The 23,361-nt window shown below is 38.8% G+C and overlaps 1 protein-coding gene across 1 annotated transcript in view; it reads left to right on the top strand.

The window, feature by feature from the left end:
- The window catches only part of DPY19L1 (dpy-19 like C-mannosyltransferase 1), a gene marked incomplete at its 3' end in the record, with an annotated part of 55,118 nt that extends 38,413 nt beyond the window's left edge, over positions 1-16,705 (top strand). Inside the window, exons 17-23 of the mRNA XM_081996652.1 lie at positions 519-568; positions 2,791-2,815; positions 3,949-4,068; positions 11,485-11,659; positions 12,382-12,481; positions 15,402-15,527; positions 16,549-16,705. Of these exons, the coding sequence (XP_081852778.1) occupies positions 519-568; positions 2,791-2,815; positions 3,949-4,068; positions 11,485-11,659; positions 12,382-12,481; positions 15,402-15,527; positions 16,549-16,705 (753 nt within the window). The remainder of the gene's footprint in view (positions 1-518; positions 569-2,790; positions 2,816-3,948; positions 4,069-11,484; positions 11,660-12,381; positions 12,482-15,401; positions 15,528-16,548) is intronic.
- Positions 16,706-23,361: the final 6,656 nt, after the last annotated feature.

Here is a 23,361-nt window from a genome sequence, read left to right as displayed (position 1 = left end):
GTCTCCCCAATTTAGAGAGAAGGATATTGTGTAGGACTGTGTCAAAGGCCTTACGGAAGTCCAGGTAGATGACATCGGTAGCTCTTCCTTTGTCCACTGATGTGATCACTCCATCATAGAAGGTCACTAGGTTGGTTAGGCAGGACTTGCCCTTGCTGAATCCATGCTGGCTGTAGTCCCGAGTCAATGGTAAAACTTGCTTTGATATTAAGCACCAAAAAAATTTCTGTCACTTAGCTGATGAGTACTATAACTGAAGTTTATAACTATTTTTGTAAATTTGATTGTGTGTAAAAACAAGTTACAGTTTACACAGGAACAGATGGGATAACTGCTAACTGCCTGGCTAATTAAACATCCTCAAAAAGAATTTTTAGCTAAAACATTGCATGTCTTTATTTTAGCATTAACTCAAAATGAGATTACCCAGGTGTAATTTGATTGAGCAAATGTTGAAAATGCTTTAGAATGCTTTTGAAAGTTTATTCATACTTTTTGTTGGCTCTTCTTTTCTTAAGGCAATTAAATACCTTAGGTGGGCCTTATCTCAGGCGGGCCAATATGAAAGGTAAATATTGTTGTCTTTTTTAATGTAAAACTGAATTTTCTGCTGGAAGTTTAGTTGATTTGCTATATGCTAAATAATTCAGAATTTTACATTATGTTGGTCCTTTTTGAAGGGCAAATTTTTTATAGTTCAGTAACTGAATGGATTGGATGTAGTAGATGTGGTATTTTTATAGGATGTCTAGAACTAAGTTTTAGACATCTTAACCCTCTTACCCCCAAACTTTGTATTTAATCATTTATTTTTCTGCTCTGCTCCTAAACCAATATTTATTTATGAGCCTATTCACTTTTCTCCTATAATTAGTGAATGCAAATTCTTTCTTCTCTGTCTTCCCTGTTATTTTTTTTTTCCCCAGGTTATAAAGATACCTGAGTTTCATCCTTACGAAGGGAACCCAAATGCATTTTATTTTCTAAATATCTGTAATATATGCTGTACCTGTCACAGCCATTTGGCATTACTTGTTGATGCTGTGCTCAAGAGCAGTCAATTTGGGCAATTGAATGTTGTCATTTCTCTGACATATCTTTTGTCCTTTTTTTTTTTTAAATTTATCACTAATCACAGAATCACAGAATGGTAGGGGTTGGAAGGGACCTCTGAAGATCATCTGGTCCAACTCCCCTGCCAAAGCAGAATCATCTAGCACAGGTTGCATAGGAACACTTCCAGTTGGGTTTTGAAGGTCTCCAGAGGAGGAGACTCCACAACCTCTCTGGGCAGCCTGTTCAGTGCTCTGTCACCCTCACAGTAAAGAAGTTTTTCCTCATGTTGAGGTGGAACTTCCTGTGCTGCAGTTTATGCCCATTGCCCCTCATCCTGTCACTGGGCACTACTGAAAAGAGACTGGCTCCATCCTTCTGACAGCCACCTTTCAGATATTTATAGACATTGATAAGGTCACCTCTCAGCCTTCTCTTCTCCAGACTAAACCGCCCCAGGTCTCTCAGCCTTTCCTCATACGAGAGGTGTTCCAGTCCCTTAATCATCCTCATAGCCCTCCATTGGACTCTCTCCAAAAGTTCCCTGTCTTTCTTGAACTGGGGAGCCCAGAACTGGACACAATACTCCAGATGAGGCCTCACCAGCGCAAGAGTAGAGGGGGAGGGTAACCTCTCTCAACCTGCTGGTCACACTCTTCTTAATGCACCCCAGGATACCATTGGCACTCTTGGCCACCAGGGCACATTGCTGTCCCATGGATAACTTATTGTCTACCGGGACTCCAAGGTCCTTCTCCATGGAGTTGCTTACCAGCAGGTCAACCCCTAACCTGTACTGGTGCATGGGGTTGTTCCCCCCCAGGTGCAGAACTCTACACTTGTCCTTGTTAAATTTCATGAGGTTCCCCTCTGTCCAACTCTCCAGTCTGTCCAGATCCCGTGTTGGTGGCAGCAGAGTCTTCTGGTGTATCAGCCATTCCTCCCAGTTTTGCATCATCGGCGAACTTGCTGAGGGTACATTCCAGCCCTTCATCTAGGTCATTGATGAAGATGTTGAACAAAACTGGACCCAGTACTGATCCCTGGGGACACCACTAGCTACAGGCTTCTAACTGGACTCTGCGCTGGTGACCACAACCCTTTGAGCTCTGCTTAGCCAGCTCTCGATCTATCTCTCAGTCCACTCATCCAACCCATACTTCCTGAGCTTCATTATGAGGATGTTATGGGAGACAGTGTCAAAATAATGTCAGTGATCTCTGCTTCCCATAGTCTATTGGCCATTATCAAGATTTCAACAGATGTGGGCATGATTTGGCATCCTGTCTTCACAGATGTTTTTGGAGAACAACAAATATACATGATTTTGACTCTTCACATTTGTATTTCCTTCTGAGAATCCAAAACCAATCTATGTTGTATCTGAGTAAACGACTGACTCTTCTTTTGGTACAAGTGCTCTGCCTCTTTTATGTTACTGAGGTTTCATTTTCTAAATAAGCTGTTCTATGTATGAAATAATTCATGGAAGTAATTAAAAAACTGCTGAAATTTATTTTCTGATTTCCAAATAGGTACAGGGATTGAGGAAGATAGTTACTGATTTGCAATATATCTCAAGGCTTGTCAGAGGTGAAAAAAAATCTGTGCAGGTTCTGACTCAGGCTGTGTTAGGAGTTAGGTTAGTTCAGTTGTCTAGAGCCACTATAGATTACTTTAAAACCAGTGCTTCTTTAGTACAAAAACAAATAATGTGATTTTCTGTTTTTTATTCAGAGAGGAACGTTTTAACCATGGTGAGGTAAGGTTCTTTTTCTGCACAATTTTTTTTTTGTATGTTAATGTGAATACGCAATATTGAAATACAGATTGCAATCGTCTGATGCCGATACATGGTTTATTTGAAGGTATTTGCATCTTTTTTTTCCCCATCTTAAATTGGGTCCAGTATGCCACCAGAATAACTCTGGAATGTTGATCAAAAAATATACTAGCTAATGGTGGGGTGGCAGTGCGAGAGAGGAATCGTTTGAGCTTTTGTTGTAGCAGTACAGAAAGACACTGAAATCATGCTGGACCTTCTGTTTTCCCCATATAGACTGAGAAGGAGATTGGTGCCTTTACTGGAGATTCATGTGACAGATAATGTTAAAATTCTGTTTTGAAATATGCCATAATGAAAACAATTCTACATATGGTTCTTTTGATAAAATTATGCAAAAAATGTAATTGAATGGCTGCTTTCCTATGTGGTTTATTTATTTGCAATTAACTCAGCAAGGATAGTGCAAAACTTTCTTAACGACCTTTTTTGTGGTTTGTGCTATGAGAGAAATCTCATGCCATTCAAAATATGATAATCAATGAGATAAAAGCACTGATTGCAAAAATGCCTCTATGATTCACCTCAACATTTCCACAAGTAACATAGATTCAATGTTAGGAGTGGTGAGTGACATCTCTGATGCTTTTTAACCTTTTCTGAGAGTACTAAAGCAAGCTGCCTGTGCTTGTGTGAGTACCAAGGATGAATTTATTTGCCTCTTTCATTTCATACTTAAGTATTTTAGATATTAAATAGCAAAGTCATTTCACTTCTATAAAGAGGTTATACAAAAAATTTTGCATATATTATTGTGTGTTTATGTTTCAGGATCTTTTGCATAACTAGACATTTCTCCCGCTCCTTTTGGTTTTAATGCTAATGTTTATCCTTCTTGTTGTTCCATAGCTTAGCATACTGCATACACTTTAGAAAAAAGGCAACAAAGTCCTTAGCACTATCTGAAATGTGAAAATCTTTACTTTGACTTGGATTCTTTTTTCAGACAAGCTTGTCACTTAAACTGTACTGATAATGTTGTATATTTAAGACGCAAATGAAAAGTATGCAAATATTATGATTCTGTGTGTTTGTTTTTGGTTTTTTTGCAGCTGGTATACCATGCGCTGCAGCTGTTGGCATACAGTGTCCTAGCAATTTTAATCATGAGACTAAAACTGTTTTTGACACCACATCTGTGTGTTATGGCTTCCTTGGTGTGTTCAAAACAGGTAAGGTCTTTTTTTAATCCTGTAGCTATCTCAGTACTTACAGTATTACGCAGATATTTGTCCTAAAGTAAATTTCTGTGTGTAATTGCTGAATCTGAGTGTACCAGTTAAAAATAAACCTGTCAAAATATATGGTTACACAAGTTCCATTCTCCCCTCTACCCAAATAAAGCAAATGTCTTGTTTTATGCAACTTGTCCAATTGCATGACTATGAGTTAATATGCTGTATATTAAGCTTGAGCACAGGGAGACGTACACTGGATTTTAATGTATGTAGACATTTCTATGCCATTGCAAGTTTGTTACTGACTATTAATTTTATCTAAACAGTGTTTGACTTTGTTTACACTGTATTTTCACAACTCATTAGAGCTTACTGCCTTGCATCTTTTTTTGTGTATTCTTTCCAGAAGTACAGTTTTGAAGTCTTGCATGTTGAAAACATTTCAGCCTTAAAAATCAAGTCATATGCCTAACTCAGATTTAATTTTCTTAGCTTGAAATCATGCATAACATAAAACATTACTAGATTTTCTCCAGATACAAAAGGTGTTAGAATTGGCTTTCCATGTTTCAGCATCTGTGTTTTTGAGATGTGAACTTGATTGAGTCTGTATCTAAATAGCTGTTTCAGAAGCTTACAGTTGCAGCAAAAGTAGGGTAAGCATTCTGTTGTCTGGCAAGCAGACAGGGAGGTGGATTGGAAACTGGCTGAACGACTGGGCCTAGAGAAGGTTAATCAGTGGTACTGATTGAAGGCCAGCAAATAGCAGTGTACTCCAGGGGTCAATACTGGGTCCAATCCTGTTCAGCGTCTTTGTTAATGGTCTGTATGATGCGACAGAGTACATCTTCAGCAAGTTTGCTAAAGGTACAAAGCTGGGAGGAGTGGCTCTGGTGGTACACCAAATGGATGTGCTGCCATTTAGAGGGTCCTCAACAGGCCGGAGAAATGGGCTGGCAGGAACCTCATGCAGTTCAACAAAGGGGAGCTCCAAAGTTCTGCACTTGGGGAGGAACAACCCCAGGCACCAGTACATGCTTGGGGCCTGACCAGCTGGAAAGCTGCTTTGCAGAAAAGGACCTGGGGTTCTGGTGGACACCAAGTTGAACATGAGCCAGCAATATACCCTTGCTACAAAGAAGGCCAACAGCATCCTGGGCTGTGTTAGGAGGAGTGTTGTCAGCAAGTTGGGAGAGGTGCTCTATTCAGCAGTGGTGAGGCCACAGCTGGAGTGCTGTGTCCAGTTCTGGGCTCCCCAGTAAAAGAGAGACAAGGACATACCAGTACAAGAGAGACATGGACATACTAGAGACAGTCCAGCAAAGGGCCACGAAGGCCCTATGAGGAAAGGCTGAGAGAGCTGGGACTGTTGAGTCTGGAGAAGAGGAGCCTCAGGGCAATCCTATCAGCATTCTCCTGGAGAAACTGGCGGCTCGGGGCTTAGACAGGTGTACTCTTCGCTGGGTAAAGAACTGGCTGGGCGGCCGAGCCCAGAGAGTTGTGGTGAATGGTGTTAAATCCAGCTAGTGGCCGGTCACAAGCAGTGTTCCCCAGGGCTCGGTTCTAGGGCCGGTCTTGTTCAATATCTTTATTGATGATGTGGATGAGAGGATCGAGTAAGTTTCCTCAGTAAGTTTGCAGATGACACCAAGTTGGGTGGGAGTGTTGATCTGCTGGAGGGTAGGAGGGCTCTGCAGAGGGATCTGGACAGGCTGGATCGATGGGCCGAGGTCAACTGTATGAGGTTTAATAAGGTCAAGTGCCAGGTCCTGCACTTTGGCCACAACAACCCCATGCTTAGCCCTCCTGTTTCTGAAAACAACCCCATGCAACACTACAGGCTTGGGGAGGAGTGGCTGGAGAGCTGCCCGGCGGAAAAGGACCTGGGGGTGCTGGCTGATAGCCAGCTGAACATGAGCCAGTAGTGTGCCCAGGTGGCCAAGAAGGCCAACAGTATCCTGACCTGTATCAGAAACAGTGTGGCCAGCAGGAGTATGGAAGTGATTGTGCCCCTGTACTTGGCACTGGTGAGGCCGCACCTTGAATACTGTGTTCAGTTTTGGGCCCCTCACTACAAGAAGGATGTTGAGGTGCTTGAGCGTGTCTGAAGAAGGGCAACAAAGCTGGTCAGGGATCTGGAAAACAAGTCTTACAAGGAGTGGCTGAGGGAACTGGGGTTGTTTAGTGTGGAGAAGAGGAGGCTGAGGGGAGACCTTATCGCTCTCTACAACTACCTGAAAGGGGGTTGTGGCGAGGTGGGTGTGGGTCTCTTCTCCCAAGTAACTAGAGATAGGACAAGAGGAAATGGCCTCAAGTTATGCCAGGGGAGGTTTAGATTGGATATTAGGAAAAATTTCTTCACCAAGAGAGTGGTCAAGCATTGGAACAGGCTGCCCAGGGAGGCGGTAGAGTCACCATCTCTGGAAGTATTCAAAAAACGTGTGGATGTGGTGCTTTGGGACATGGTTTAATGGGCATGGTGGTGTTGAGTTAATGGTTGGACTTGATGATCTTGAAGGTCCTTTCCAACCTTAATGATTGTGTGATTCTGTAACATATACAAATACCTGAAGGGAGGGTGTAAAGAGAACAGAGGCAGGCTCTTTTCAGTGATGCCAGTGACAAGACCAGAGGTGATGCGCATTGAAACACAGGAGGTTCCCTCTGAACACCAGGAGACACTTTTCCACTATGAAGGTGACCAAGCGCTGGCACAGGTTGCCCAGGGAGACTGTGGAGTCTCCATCCTTGGAGATACTCAAAAGCTGGGCACAGTCCCAGGCAACTGGCTCTAGGTGGCCCTCATTGAGCATGGGGGCTGGACCGGATGACCTTCAGAAGTCCCTTCCAACCTCAGCCATGCTGTGATTTTGTAGAAAGTGTTATTTACATCACACAAAATAAGTATCCCACACTGAGAATGTGAAAGATTATGATTAATAGTGAGCTGGGCTTACTAACTAGAAAACAAATTGGAAAGATGAGATGGGGAACTCGTGAAAAAGTCTGTATGGAGAACATCACCATGAGGGTGAGTGGGAGAAAGAATCCAGTGCTAAGAACCATTGTGGACATAATACAGAAGAAGGAAAAGAGAAAAATATTTGATAGGCTGAGGAAACTAGCAATGGCTGGGGAAGAAAATTAATATTTTAATGAGAAACCTGAGTTGTTAGGTTTGCTGTTCTTGAAAATGGAAGAAATACAAGAATAACATTACAAAGCTCAGTACTCAAAATCCGGAGTGGCAGAACCAATGGTGTATGTACAGCCTTTTTCAGGCTGCCTTGTGCATATGCAATATGATACAGACTATAATGCCCGATACATGTTGTTTTTCCCACAATATCTGTGGTTGGAGCCTGTCCTAAAGGTGAGTTAGGGTTGTATGGTGGAGACAGTTATTGGTTGTGGAACATCTGACACCTGTGTCCTACAACCGAAGGTGAGTGAATGAGACAGAATTATGCAAAGAGGAGAAAGTTGTCCCATGTTAAGGCAGTTGAACATGTGACTGTTTCCCAGAAAACTGGATTGATTCCCTGGATGTTCTTTCAGGGAAGGACACTTCTTGATAGTGCTGGACAGGCTACGCAGTATCAGTGTGCTTCAGTGTTGTGCTCATCACTTTCTTGTTGCCTGTTCTGTTACTTGGCATAGGTAAAAGTGCTGTTTGCCAACATCAAATGAATCTGTACAGTGAACATATAAAATGCTAAAATCCTCTTTAAAAAGTAACTTTATTTACTTTTCCTCTATGCTCTTGCGATTCACTAAGATTCCAAGGTGTTCTGTTTCCCAGCTTAGTACTCCTTAGTAGTTCTTGGAGTATTAGTGCCCTTTTAGGTGGTCTGGTTGTTTAAGTAACAGCAGTTACACCATGGTTAAATTCTTCTGAATGAACTTCCACAAGAAGTTTCTGAGTAATTTGAAATGAAGCTGCTTTTCAAAAGTCAGAAAAGCAAAAAGTCTATTTTCTTCTAATGTACTATTTTTAGATAACAATTACAATAAATTAATTCTGTCCAAAGTTAATTTGTTTTTAAATCTTCTTGTTTTAACTCTGTGTTCCCCCTCCCCCAAAAAATTGATGGGCTTTTCTGCCCTGTCATTGAAAAATTTTTGTAGAATTTTCTAGTGAAGTTTAAAACTAAAAGTATTTCTATGTTTTGTGCCACAGGGAAAGGCCTCTCAGCCCTCTGAGAATTGAAAAACAATAGAATCTGAACTTTTTTTTTTCTGTATGGAGAGCAATGATCTCTGGAAGATAGGAGAAAGTACCTTGCAACTGGTAATGACTAAAAGATGAGCTGCTAAGAATGATGTCTATTAATATGTAGCCTCGTTTTGCCTTTTTCCATATAGTAAGTTAGTTGCTATATAGCAAATTAGTAAAATTTTCAGATGGTGATATCTTTACTTCTCTTTTGTTAAAGCACCTGAGTAATGGCACTACAGTGATTCATCATGGATCATTGTGGTTTTCGTTTTAGTACTGCAGCTAAGGTCGTCAGGTCAGTTAATAAAAACTGGTGCTTTTGGTAATCGTTGCATTTTGGATCTTGGAGGATGCCACATCGTAACACTGTGTAAATACTGGAAAAAGGACAGGTTCACAGGATTTTATCAATATTTTCTTTTCTTCTGCTTCTGAGTGCATTTTAGCCCTTGGGTTGTTCTCCTGTTTTCTGTGGTTGTAGAGTGACAGTAAACTTCTCAGGAAGCTACGGATTCAGATGTATAACCTATTCTGCGAGCTGCCCCTGTTGGACCAGATGGCTCAGGTCCAGTGAGTTTTTTTTTGTGCTCCTTTGCAGCATCATGGAGGCACAGTTGTCTTGAAAGGAATAGGTCTTGAATGCTAGGGAAGGTAAGGCTTTAGATTACTGCCGTTTGGACAGTTCTTCGGTGCAGAAGATGGTGTATCACCAGCTGCCCCATATAATAAGGCCTGTGATTATCCTGGCCCTGGCTTGGGCATTAGAAGTACATACCTGTGTTCAAGAGTACCCAACAATGAAAGTAAAAATAGAATAAATTCCCTTGTGTTGTTACCAGTGAAGGTTCCTTAGCCTTTTCGGTGTGTTCCCTAGGTTGGTGCTGATACCTGTAAAAGACAAGCCGGATTTTTTCTGGTCTGACTGATGTATGCCTTTAGTAGGGAGCGGCTGGCAATTTTCCAGGTAATACATGACTGGCTTCAGCATGAGAGGGGAACACTGGCCCGTCAGGCTGTTGAGCCACTATTGGTCAGATCACTTCTGCTCTGACTTAAGCAAGCAAAGGGATAAGAAAACTTTTTTTTTTTTGGGGGGTAGGGTCAGGAAACTATCAAGTGGTTTTTAGTGAGCTTTTTCTGTCCTACTGGCTGAAGCAGAAGTAGTATTTTGAAGTTGAAAAATCTGACCATATGTGCAATATAGATTCAGAAGAATTGCTGTGATGGAGGGAGATGAAAAGGGGAAGATGGGACTTGTGAGCAAGCAATTAACACTTTGTACATTTATCATCATGTAAAGTTTTAGATGTTTGCCTAAAGGATAAGTTAATAAGCAACAGTTTGTTTTTACAGCTGTAAGAAAAATTTAAGCAAGTTTAACATATGTAATTATCTCATTGTAATTAAGGTCAACACTATCCCTTCCTCTATCAGACCATGAAAGTTTACCTGCAGTGTTATGTTAGTATAACTAATTTATTTTGAGGCTATAGATCAATAACTCATTAATCGGCTGCCTTTCAAAATACATCCTTTTATTAGTGAACAGTCAGCCTGAGGTGGACATTTCAAACGCAACCCAAAAACGAACAAACAGGCAAAAGCCATACTAGAATTATTCTGCACATGGAAAAGGAATTTTTTATGTTGTGTTCTTTCAGCCCATTGCACGAATCTGTGTACTTTCCATTACCTCAATGTTGCAGTTTGTGGTACCTGATGGACAATAAAAGTTATAACTCTCTACATCCGCACATTTCCCCTTTCTGTTAGGAGCAATTATACTATCCTGAGTGGAAATTTTGAAAGAAAAGAAAAATAGCTGGAGAAAGACTTAACATAGTCGTTTGACAGAAATAAAACCACTTGGATCGATAGAAAAAACACATAAGGAACAGCATCCTGTAAAAGAAATGCTTCTTTTGCATTGCATATACGTTCGACCATTCTAGGCTCTTTATGTAAACAAAATAGTAGTAAATTTAGATACTCTGAACATTAATGAGGTTTTATAAAAGCATGATAGGAATGTGATTTTTCTTTGATTTGAAAAACCATGGAACTTAATAAAGAATTCCAAAGTTTTAACATGTTCTTGAAGTGACATTTTTGTGACTTGGTAAAAAGGTTTGCTCATGTGGAGCAGCGTACAAATGAATTTATTTCCCTTCACCCTTCCAGACCTACACAGTCGTCAGGCATATTTAGTATATTAAGTTTCCCTGGATAGTACTGCTGTTCTTGCTCGAATGTTTAGCAAGTCTTTGAGGATAAGAGTAGAGTGCACTGCATTTTTGGAGAGGTGGCTTGGGAGTTTCAATAATCTTAAGTAGTTTACAGTTAGTTTATAGCAAAGATAGCATACATTGATATCTAATTGGTGTAGTCAGCATAGTGGGCCGTTTTACTGTGAAACTCTGTTTTGTCATTTCATGTTTTAATTAAAAAAATGGGTAAAGGTACTCTGAAATATATTATTTAGTGCAGGTTTGTTATTTTTGAAACGTGGAGCCTTACTTCTAATTAACAATAACTTGAGAAAAAAAAGTAATTCATACTTTGTCTTATTTAAGGTTTAGGTCAGATATGGATGAGATAAAGTGTTCTTCCTCAAACTAAGCTTGGAAATAGCAAATTTGGTACTTCTTTCCTACCCTTTTCACATATTTATGAGTATTTGCTTAGAGCCTCTGGCAAACAATCTTTAGTAAAAAATGAAAGGGCCATTTTTTTCAGTTCAAGAAAGGGGAGTAGAATATAAAGCAACATTAACCTTATGTCCCCAAAGTCTGCACTTCTGATTTCTGTTTTCGGAAGTTTGCAGTACAATCTCTAATCCATATACTACAGCTAGAAACTGTTGATGTAAACAGCAGATAAAATACTGTAAAAGTGCAGTTAGTATTACTGAATCATCTTTACTTGCAGAATTGACATTTGAATGAAACTTTAAAAGCTACATTAGTGTCAATTTTCTTTTTTGTTTTGTAGAATTACAAATATAGTACCCTACATTCGGTAAACATGAATACTTTTTATGAGGTCTCATGGAAGTTTAATGGAGAAGCAATAGCAGAGATGTTTCATATAGTAATGTATGTTAGATTCCTTATAGAGAAATAAAAATGAGTTATGCTGCATCCAACATTACGGAATTGTTGTCTAGAAATTAACTGATTCTTGCATTTCAGTTATTTGGATGGCTCTTCTGTAAAATCCAGCCCAAAACATTGGTCTTTGCTATTTTAGCATTGATGGCAATAGAGGGATCAGCAAACCTTCAAACTCAGTGGAATATCATGGGAGAATTTAGCAATTTGCCACAAGAGGAACTTTTAGAGTGGATAAAAGTCAATACCAGACAAGGTAACCTATTTAATAATGTATGATGTTCCCCATTTACTGTGAGATGTAACTATAGAACTTGGTATGAATGGCTGCAGAGGTGTTGCTGCTATCTGTGACCTTGCCTTGGGACTATCCTAAAGCCATGGTTTAGTCACATATACAGGTCCCTATAGAAGCTATCTCAAATGAAAAAAACATCAAAAGCTTGCTTTGTTAGACTCCAGGCTAACAGTCTGGAAATTGTAGCCACTAGTGGTGTATTTCTACAACAAAAGTAGAAGAGAATTCAAAGTGTGTGTGCTGTGGTTGCATGCATCCTTTGACTAAAATGAGTAAAAGGGTCAGAAAACTAGCTGGAAACAAAGTAATTAACTTTCTAGCAGGAAAATACTTTCAAGTTGAAGTGAACAAAGATTTTTTTTATTGCTCATTTAACAATGGTGTAAGAAGTGACAAACAAAAACATGTTGTCATAATGACTATGTTATTCTACCCATTCAAGAAGAATAGGATGTATTAAATTTCTGTTCTTAGATGTTTAGTTATCTAATGACTTGTATTGAGTTTGAGGTTTAAAAAAAAAAAAAAAAGATTTTGTCCATCTCCTGTTAGCGCCATGTAAGGCCTTTTCAAAAAGAGTACCCTACCTACAGGATCACTGTTGAGATATTTGAAGATTGGTTCTCTGCTTTTACTGCTTGATTCTTCATTTTAAAAATGTCTTTAATGCTGTATTTCAGATGCAGTTTTCGCAGGAGCGATGCCTACGATGGCAAGTGTTAAATTGTCCACGCTTCGTCCTATTGTAAATCATCCTCACTATGAAGATGCAGGATTAAGGTAAATTTAAAAGTTGAGGATTTGCTTTTATTTGCTATTAATTCTCTTAATGTTCATGGTATACAGTAGGAAAGTAAGGAAAATTTGTTAAAACCCCATAGAACTCAATTTGTTATTTTAGTCAGATTGAAAACACATGCAGTATTTCTTCAGGATTTGTGTTTATCAGAAAGTATATACTGCAGGATAGATATAGCTTCAAACTTATATTCAGAAAAAAGCAGAATATAATTATGGAATTGGAATTAACGTATACTACTATATCCTTTCTTCATTCTCGTTACTCCTGACATTGTAGACAGACGTGAATTTTTTCCTCAAGATAGCCAGTTTAGCTTTCTGTGACTGGTTGTAATTTTTTTCATTATAATATATCTAATTATTGAAATATTAAGACAAGTTGAAACTGAAATTTTGTAATGGATTTACTGAGTTTTGTACTTTGTTATTTTCAAAATCAGGATATTTTTATAAATTGAAGTTGATTTATCTGAAGAGGTCATTAACTTCTTATTTTAATTTTAATATCATGGCATCATTTTTTGTTAATTTGGTAAAACAGGTTAAAAAAAACACAAGACAAGGAGGTGATTGATTTTACATGCCTTAGTTCTATGTCTGTTATTAACTGGCTTTAACTTTAGGTCAGCCCTAAACTGGTCAGGCAGTTGGACTAGATGATCATTTCCAACTGAAATATTCTATTTTATTCTATTCTAACTACAAAAATACAGGACAGGGCATGTTTGGGGAAAATAAGCTATCATACAGTAGGTGATAAAAGAAGCGTGATACAGCATTGGAAAATGATCAGGAGTTAACGTCATGGTTTCCACAACCAAAAGGGGGATATTACTGGGTAATATAAACAGGATCATGGTTTACAAGTGATGATTTTGCTTGATTCAGCTTAGGCAGACATCAGATCTTGCGCTCTGCATTTAAAAAAAAACTGAAAAAGGGCAATGAGTATGGCCTTTTCCAGAGAGACTGGGCAGATGACTTCTTCTGATCACCTCCAGACCAATCAGGGTCCACCTGAGAACCCTGAACATGTACAAGTCTATGGGACCTGATGAGATGCATCCCAGAGTCCTGAGGGAATTGGCTGATGCAGTTGCCAAACCACTCTCCATGATACTTGAAAAGTCATGGCAGTCAGGTGAAGTCCCTGTAGATTGGAAAAAGGGAAACATTGCACCCATTTTTAAAAAAGGTAGCAAGGAGGACCTCGGGAACTACTGACGTGTCAGCCTCACCTCTGTGCCGGGGAAGGTCATAGAATAGATCCTCCTAGAAGCTATGCAAAGGCACATGGAGGTCAGGAAGGTGATTTGAGACAGCCAGTGTGGCTTCACCAATGGCAAGTCCTGCCTGACCAACCTAGTGTCCACTGATGTGGTCACTCCATTATAGAAGGCCAAGGGAAGAGCTACCAGTGTCCTCTGTCTGGACTTCTGTAAGGCCTTTGACACAGTCCTGCACAACATCCCTCTGTCTAAAATGGAGAGGTATGGATTTGATGTGTGGACTGTTTGGTGGATGCGGAATTGGTTGGATGGTTGCACCCAGAGGGTGGTAGTGAACAGCTCAATGTCCAGATGGAGATAGTGATGACTGATGTCCCTCAGGGGTCCTTACTGGGACCAGTACTATTAAATATCTTCATCAATGACACATGCAGTGGGATATAGTGCACCCTCAGCAAATTTGCAGACGACGCCAAACTGAGTGATGTGGTTGACACGCCTGAGGGACGGCATGCCATCCAGAGGGACCTGGACAAGCTCGTGGCATGGCCTGTGTGAACCTCATGAGGTTCAACAAGGCCAAGTGCGGGGACCTGCACCTGGGTTGGGGAAACCTCAGGTATCAGTACAGGTTGGGGGATGAAGGGGTTGAGAGCAGCCCTGCTGAGAAGGGCTTGGGAGTACTGGTGGAGGAAAAAGCTGGACATGAGCTAGCAATGTGCGCTCGCAGCCCAGAAGGCCAACCATATCCTGAGTTGCATCAAAAGAAGCATGGTGAGCAGGTCGAGGGAGGTGATTCTGCCTCTCTCTGCTCCATGTTGGGGAGACCTCACCTGAGTACTGCATCCAGCTCTGGAGCCCTCAGCACAGGAAAGACATGGACCTGTTGGAGAGGATCCAGAGGAGGACCACAAAAATGATCGAGGGGATGGAACACCTCTCCTATGAGGACAGGCTGAGAGAGCTGGGGTTGTTCAGCCTGGAGAAGAGAAGACTCTGGGGAGACCTTATTGCAGCCTTCCAGTACTTAAAGGGTGTTTAAGAAAGACGAGGACAGACTTTTTAGCAGAGCCTGTAGTGATAGGACAAGGGGTAATGGTTTTAATTGAAAGATGATAGATTTAGACTAGATATAAGGAAGAAAAAATCCACAATGAGGGTGGTGAAACACTGGTTGCCCAGAGAGGTGGTAGATGCCCCAACTCTGGCAACATTGAAGGTCAGGTTGGATGGGGCTCTGAACAACCTGATCTAGGTGAAGGTGTCCCTGCTCATTGCAGGGGAGTTGGACTAGGTGACCTTTTAAAGGTCCCTTCCAATCCAAACTATTCTGTGATTCTATGAAGGTTGTTTCTAGCCTTGAATATTATATGGTGAATGCATTGCTTTGACATCGTTACATTTTCTTTTCACAGTAACTAGAGATTGTGTTACAAAGTTGTGTACTGGCACAGAAAAATCAAAGGGCTGTTGGAACAATTATACCATTGTTCTTGGTATAATTATATTTGCGAAGAGGCAATCACATTAAAGCAAGTAGCACTATTAATTTAAACTTTGTTTTAGCCTCGTTATCTTGTGAAATAAAAAGCCTTTCTGTCCAGTCTAAAGTTAATGCTTACATTTTCATGCTGTGTTGCCAGCTAACTTTTGTATTTTCCTTTTTGAAGGGCCAGAACTAAAGTAGTGTATTCCATGTACAGTCGAAAACCTGCAAAAGAGGTAAAAAGAGAATTGGTAAAACTGGGAGTGAATTACTACATTCTGGAAGAGTCATTGTGTGTAAGCAGAAAAAAGTGAGTAATCTGTCTTTCTCAAAAGAATGACATGCCACTCAAATATGTAGTCTAAGATTCGTATCCAGTAGTAGTTTTGAAATGTTGATCTGTGCTTTATTAAGTGTCGAAAATACATTTTTGCCCAGCATCTCCAGATATATTAGTAAGTATAATTAACTTTACCCACATTAGTAACCTTGTCGTCTTTGTGTGTACCTGAGAAGCTGTGTTGTATGTATTTTCAAACTTCACTGTAACAGACAGAAGAGATTCATAAGTGAGACAGGTCATTCTTTGATGGCAAGAACAGATGTGTGTTCATACTGGGTTTTCAGTATATATAAAAGGTGTAGAGTAAAAGACAGTTTGAGCACCAAAATTTTATCATATTTAAGCTGTCCTTAAGAAAAAGCGATGCTGCTTTTTTTTCCCCCCAAGTTCTCTTTTTGACCTTTAGAACACAATTAGTTTGGATTTTTTTATGTTATTTTATTTGCATTTAGAATAAAATTAAATTAATCTGTTCTATTTCTTTGCTATTATCTTTGACAAAATTAGGAAATTCTCAGTAGTTCTACCTTCAAAAGATAAATGCACAGGGAATTGATGTTGGTTATGTGCCTTAATAAAAAAGCAAGGAGTTACTACATTTTAATAGGTGTTTTTTTTCCTGAGTTTTCTTTAGAAATGTTAGGAGTGTGAACATCACCATCTGATTTACAGGAAGTTGTAAAGGTGTCTGATAATTTATATTGTATAATTTGTGTTGTTTTATTTGCTTCCTCCTCCAAATTAATTCTTACTAATCATGTAACCACAAAAGCAGGCAAATTTTACATATTCTCAATACTATTTTTTGAATTACTACTATATTTATTGATTTTTGTACTCTGCTAAGAATTTCTAGTACAAAGACAACCTTAAAGTGTAGAAGGCACAATCAAGTTTTCATGGGTGGTGTATAAAACTGAGTTCAGCAAGCTGTATGCTTTTTGATGGCATTTCTTCATTTCTCTTTTCATATTCCTATGTTTTCTAGGCCTGGTTGCAGTATGCCTGAAATTTGGGATGTTGAAGATCCTGCTAATAGTGGAAAAATCCCTTTATGTACCCTTATGAGCAAGGATTCCAGGCCATATTTCATCACAGTATTTGAAAATAGCAATTACAGAGTCTTGAAGATTCCAAAGGAATAACATTTCAATGCAAAGAACCATCAATATTTCAACTTTTTAAACTAGTAACTATAAGAATGCTAAATCAGAAATACCTTTTCTACTAGACTTAAAATGGAAAAATGTGTATTTTATTATTTACCATTTTAAGTGAATTCTGATTATAGAAATATCTTAAACCTAACAGTTTGGATTTCTATTTCAGGGTCAGTCCCTTGAGATTTGCTATGCAAATGATTATATGTTTGCACATTTTATTTAACACTGATCCAAAAAGAGTTAAAAGTAGCTATGGGAAGTAACTCCATTCTCAAAACCAATGATGTTGTGAAATGGGACTGTCAGAATGTCTTAGCAAAGCAAGTTTGTTTAATGCTGTGGTGCTAGCAGTGAGGAACAAAGGAATGGTGCTATAGCATCTGGCATCACATTTCTCATGTCACTTTCATTACTCATCTCCCTTCTGGAAAAGGTGATACTAGAAATTCTCTGAAGTCACGTAGTTTTACCAGTCATGTCAGAGAGAAATAAATTTTTTCCTTGAGAGGATTAAGAACAATTGTCATTTTGGATCACTTAACACATGCTTTTAAGCTTGCTTTTGAAATGGAAAAGTTTGTAGGCAGACTTGAAACTTCATTATTTAGGTGCATGTTCTTGGAATCTTCCTGATATTAAAAAAGAAGACTAATAAGGGTAATATTTGCAGTGAGCAATAGTTTAGCTTCTCGGTGTCCAAGGATTTTTAGCATTCTTATGCATTCAGAATAAGCTGGCATGATAAACGTGAAATGTTTAAGGAAAAATTCTTTATTCAGGAAAAATATGTCATAGCCTTAGAAAGATACTAAAATAAATCCTTCACTGCCTTAACTAGACCTTCAGCGCCTAACTTGGTAAGAAATTACTTTCAAAATTTATGCCCTGTTTTCTTTCCCCATTTATTAAATCCTGCTGGGATTTTATCAGCATTAAAGAAAAGTTAAATTTAACCCAATTGTGATATGGGTGTAGTCAGTTGTATCGGTATAATTGCTGCAAAAATATTAGACTCGTTCTGCGGTTTTTCTGTTGTCTCGGTGTCACACCAACATTATAGGTTGTAAAGAATTTAGAGAATTCACTTTCCAAGATACCCAGTGCAAGGACACCCTGTAGTCGTTTAACTGACTTGACAGAATTATTATATGTTTGTTGACATTGGGAAGTATCACAGTAATTGTGATTCTGCAGTCGAAGACTTCTGAAGTCTAATGTTTCTCTGTATATCATTCAAGTTTTGGCTTTGTTTTGGCTTGGGTTTTTTTGTTCAGACATCAGTCTATTGATATGACGGGTCTTTTTAGCCCTAATAGCATCTAGCAATCTTAGATGCTATAGGAATAGCATCTGTCACGCCTATAGCAGTATCAATTAAATGGGAACCTATGATAAAGTAGTAGTGTAACAACTGATCAGTATTCTAAGACTTCTTATTTTTTAAAAATCTGTTTTATTGAGAGGGTGAGGGAGAATGGCTGAAAATGTATTAGCTTTTTAACTTTTACAGAGTAGATTTTGGAAAAATTTCTATAAGGAAACTATCACAAAAAGGGCTTTTGGGAAGTCAGTTTTTAAAATGTTAACTGAATTCAAGGAAGCAGGAAAAAATCTTTATATAAACATTGTGACTAGTGTTACAGCACAAAAAGGTACTGTATTTTTATGAAGTTTAATGCCAACTGTTGACATGTAGTTAATGTGGTTAAATAAAAAAGAAAAAGATGGAAATTGTCCTCATGTTTCTGACGGATGTTGCATTTCTGCTCTTATGTCTATTGAACTGAAGTTTAATACAGTTGCCACAGCAGATATGACTGAAGCTGAACCCTCAACTAAACGCACGGAAGGGCTTCAGATAGTTAAACCAAACCCACACACCTCTTTCCAGCCTCCATTCTATTTGGAATGTCAGTCCAGGAATATGTGAAAAGGCAGTGAGAACACATCCGATACCAATTTTGGGAAAGCAGTTCAAAATGATTCTCTTTTTGTTCTAAGTTTCTAAATGCGAGTAATCAAGAGTGAAGCCCAAATACTGGTAGACTAAAGAAACGTTTGAAAGTTAATGCTTCCCATTTGATGAGGAGGCTGCTGTTGCTGAGTACATGGCCAGACCCTGTTTGTAAATTTTCATCGTTATGTTGAGGGTATGATACTATTCCTCTCTTTGAACTGGTCTTAAACCCAAATAAATATTGTCATCTAATGTTGAGATGATAAAATCTAGTAATGGAAAAATATGAAGTAAAAAATGCAATATATATGGTTGTTGGGAAGAAACGTGGGAATTCATTAATTGGGTGTTACCATGTTACGGATTTCTTGTCATCTCAGTAATTTGCTCACAATTCCGAAGGAAATAATTTGTGTTTAAATGATACAACATTTTACACGTAGGAGCACCGTGTTAATATTATGCTTCTCACTGTAAACTGAACCAGAAAATGGGAGTTTGAGATTTCTTAGCTCTCACTGAAGTTGTTTTTCCCTTTGCAAGATCCTAATCAATAAATCTGTAACTCAATTAAGTTAATTTTTAAATATGCGCGCTGGCCTTGATGTAATTTAGGTGCAGGACTGGAATACTTCAGTACCTGAAAACAGTTTCTGTTACATTCTAGTAATATTGGATCATATAGATTTATCTGTTGGAATCTGAAATATTGCTAGTTTTGAATGCAGTAAATTTCTTCATTACAATGGGGTACAATTACAATTCCATATCAAACTTTTGATAAATATGCCGACCGTAATATTTAGTATGGAGACTATATGAGGCACCTTTGTGAAACAAAGTTGCTAAGTCCTATTCATTGCTGCCTTGCACTTTGTCATTATAATTTTAAAAAATGGCTTTGCTTTTGCCTTTTTCTGCCATTCAACTTAAACAGTGAAACTAAATTGGTCAGTATCTCTTGGATTTTTATGATTAAGATGTTGAGTTCCACAACACAGGAGTCACTCCAAGATAAGTAAACTCCTCTGGCAAAAGCAAACATGTAAGGAAGAGTATAAACACAGGATTGTCAGAATTCAGTATTGTTCCAAGCAGTTACAAAATGCTAATTATGGCTTGGGAGCTGTGTTTTCAGACTGCATAGTTGCATATTTCCTATAAATGCTGTTATTTCACCTAAGCTACAAAATGGGAGGGACTGCGGTAAAATGACATGATATTTTTAAAGCCAAAAGAATAAAGGTGCTCCTGAGTTGTTTCAGCAGCTGGAGAAAGGAATCCAAATCCTAACTGATAGTAGTTGGATTATATAAGCTTGTCTGTGTAATAAGCTTTATCATTGTAATACTACTGCGAGGAAAGAGTAGGATGGCAGATGTGGTGTGAAAGGAAGACTTTACTGTTTGAATATTAATAGAGTTTTTATGTTAAGGAATTCTTTGAGTGAAATTAAGACAAGGGGTAAAACGGCTTGCAGATCTCATTAGCTGTGCAGGAATTGCTTGGGCAGCAAAATCTCTCAGTGCTATGATAAACAAATTCTCAGCTGTAGCTATACAAGGTAAGTACTTCTATTTCAGCACAAAGTCAAATGTTATGGTAAACTGTCTGTAGCAGAGCTTTAAGCTGACCTGTTGGGTTGGAGCAGAGGAGCAGAAGGATTTACAGGGTTGGGCAGAATCCCCTACCTTCTCAGCAAATTGGCTTGTTTCTGATCTTGAGCTGTAATTCTCCATTATTGATGAAATTCATAGAATGTATGAAACTGTCATTTGTTTGAGTAGATTCATCAGGTAGTAGTTCAACAACTTTATTACTTCCTATTACAGCATGTATAGGACATTTATTGCCAATAGATCATGAGAGATGGATAGAACACACAGAGTGAATGAATAATAGTGGTTTCCTATCTGGCTAAGGACTCAGGCAGGATCCCTGTGGCCAGTCTCCCACCCTGTCAAGATGATCAATGTATAAATTGATTCTCGAGTGCAAGCAGCACCTGTTTTGCTTGTTTGGCAGGAAGGATGAGATCTAGCTTTTAGCCTGAAGAATATGAAAACGCTTGCTGGATCTTGTTTAAAGGTAATATTGAGCCTGAAACAGGACAAGTTCTAAAGAAAAGGCCTCTGTCCTTTTCATGTTCATCTGAAAGGAAACAAGTCGCTTGGGTTCATTCTTCAGGCTTGACCGAGCTTATTTTCAAACCCAGTGCACTAAATTCTTGCTTTGATTACTAATTATCACTGTGTTTAGACACCTGATCAGTATCGTCTTCATGTTACTGAGCAACTGGATGCTCAGCTTCTCTGACCGCAAGTCCCTAGAGTGTCTTGGGATGCAGTTAGCAAACATCATTTGCAAGCAGTTAGTGTTTTGCTGTATATACCTCTGCCTGTGTTCTGGAAAAATTCCTAACCTCTTCTGACGTATTGGCTTTTATAGTCTAACTACTTTTAAAAATCCAACTTTTTTTTTTTTCTTAGCTAAAGATGGGTAGCGAAGGCTGAAAATACCCCAGAGTAGGATGCCTCCTATTTTTTCCTGAACTAGCTTTATGATAGCACTTCCATTACTCCCTTGCTTTTCTTTGATTTTGATTATGAAAATATAATGCATCTATATTTGGAGAAGTTTAGCTTATTTTTAAAAGCAGTGGAAAAGAAACTTAGAATCAAGTTTAGTAGCTGGGTAGAGTAGAAATTTTTGTATTCCTGAAGCATTTCAAAAGCCATTCAACTCAAAACACAAGTGGTAGAAAAGCACTTGGAGTAGATGTTTTCCTTAACCTTTGTATCCTTTGTTCTAGATCCTTGCTGGGTTTAGCTGCAGTTATCAGGCTACAGGCCACTGCATACAGGATCTTTGGTTTGATACTCCTTGGCCATTTTTGTGTTACTACATAATTTAAAAGAATTAAATAGTTTGAGAAGGGAGAAATGGTAACAAGATGTTCAAAAGTAAGTTGTGTTCTATGACTTGTTTATTCAGCACTTTAATCTTAGAGTTTACTACCCTCGATGCTTAAAATCAATCAAACGTTACCCAGCAAGTGGTGCTGTCAGAATCTGTAACTAATTTTTAAACTACTGAGGTCTTGGCCATTTACTTGAATAGTTGGAGGTTTGTTTTATCCATTAGGTTTTTGCCTGAAATAAAAAGGAATTGTAAAGATGCCTTTGAATTAGGGGCCTGTGACATGTCTTGCCTTCCTTTGAACCCTTGATGTGCAACTGAATTAATAATTAAATTTAGAAAGAAACCTGTCAGCACTAATTTTTTTTTTTTGTAAGATTGTCCTTACACATGAGGAAGTAGCAAAGCAATAAAGTCCCGACTGAAATAAATTGAACAGCATAAATATTTGCAATGTCAAGGTGCAGCAGGATTGCCAAAAGGAAACATGGTTTCAATAAAGTCAGACTGTACTTGGTATGTGTTTTTGTGGGTTTTTTTCTGTGTTCTATTTCATCTTATTCTGTTTCACTTTGATGCTGGGAAATGGGATAAAACTGAACAGAATAGAATTGAGCAAAATTGAACAGCTGAAACTGAGAAGATGTTTGTGTCTTCCAAATGTGACCTGTTTTCTCTACACCTTGTCAAAATGCTTGGCTTCTGCCAATGGACCGGGTGACAGAAGCTGCCCATGTTAGCTGGTATTCCTGTACCAGGGTGCTCTGTCATCATTCTCCATTGCTCTCATGGTCATTTATTCAGGAGTTAAAAAAGAACCTGGACTTATTACAAGGTTAAACCAGGAGTACACATGGTCATCAGAACCTCACAGAACGGGTAACAAGCACAGTTGGAGGAAAAAAAGCCACACACATGTCACTTGTGTTTGTTTATATGGTCTGAAAATAACTTTCTCAGCTACAAATTTCTTATGTAGCAGATCTCAACTCATTTCTGTGACACAGGTGCTCACCGCGGTGACCTATCAAGAGCGTGCTATGCTGCACCATAATGGTGGGGACCGAAGTGGATGTGTCGCGGCTGTGATCAGACTGTGTTGTCTTCTGCCTGGTCTTGAACTACTCACCTAGCAGGAGTTGGATTTCTTTTCAGCTGGGATTAAGCTCGTTGCTACTAACATAATCAGCAAGTCCAGAAGTGTGTTTTACTGAAGAATGAATTCAAGCTACTATGAATCAGAATGACATCTGTGTTACGGCAGAGTGATGGTTTGATCAAGTTTCCCACACTTTGACAATTTAAGAGCCCTTCGGACAAATGTCACAGACTGTATCATGGCGTAATCCTTCGAAAGGAGTGTAATCTGATCTGTCTAATGTATGTAACCAAGTAGCAGAGCACAGAGGTGGCACACTGGAGATCAAAGAACCTCCTGCCATAGCTGCTGCACTCAAAATACTCTTATTTATTACCAATTTTATAGGAGACTAGACTACGTAGAATTAGGATGCTTCTCCAGGTTGCAGTGGAAAAATGAGGGATTATTGGGGTTGCTAATCTCTAGGAACATAATGAACACACTTCAGCATATAAGGGGTGAGGGACTGGCTTTTCAAGTGTCATGAATGATTTTGTGTGCCTTCATTCTAGGGTGCACAGTCATGGCCAAACTTCCAGAAAGAAATACTGGTCTGGTCAATCACTTAGAATTGGCTACTTAAAGCAAAACATCAATGCCCAAATCTTTTTTAAAAGAAAG

Source organism: Phaethon aethereus (genome assembly GCF_964289735.1).
Source record: "Phaethon aethereus genome assembly, chromosome: 2".
In the NCBI taxonomy this organism is placed as follows: domain Eukaryota; kingdom Metazoa; phylum Chordata; class Aves; order Phaethontiformes; family Phaethontidae; genus Phaethon; species Phaethon aethereus.
Note: the sequence above shows the minus strand (reverse complement) of the source record. Positions and strands in the feature narration are given on the sequence as shown.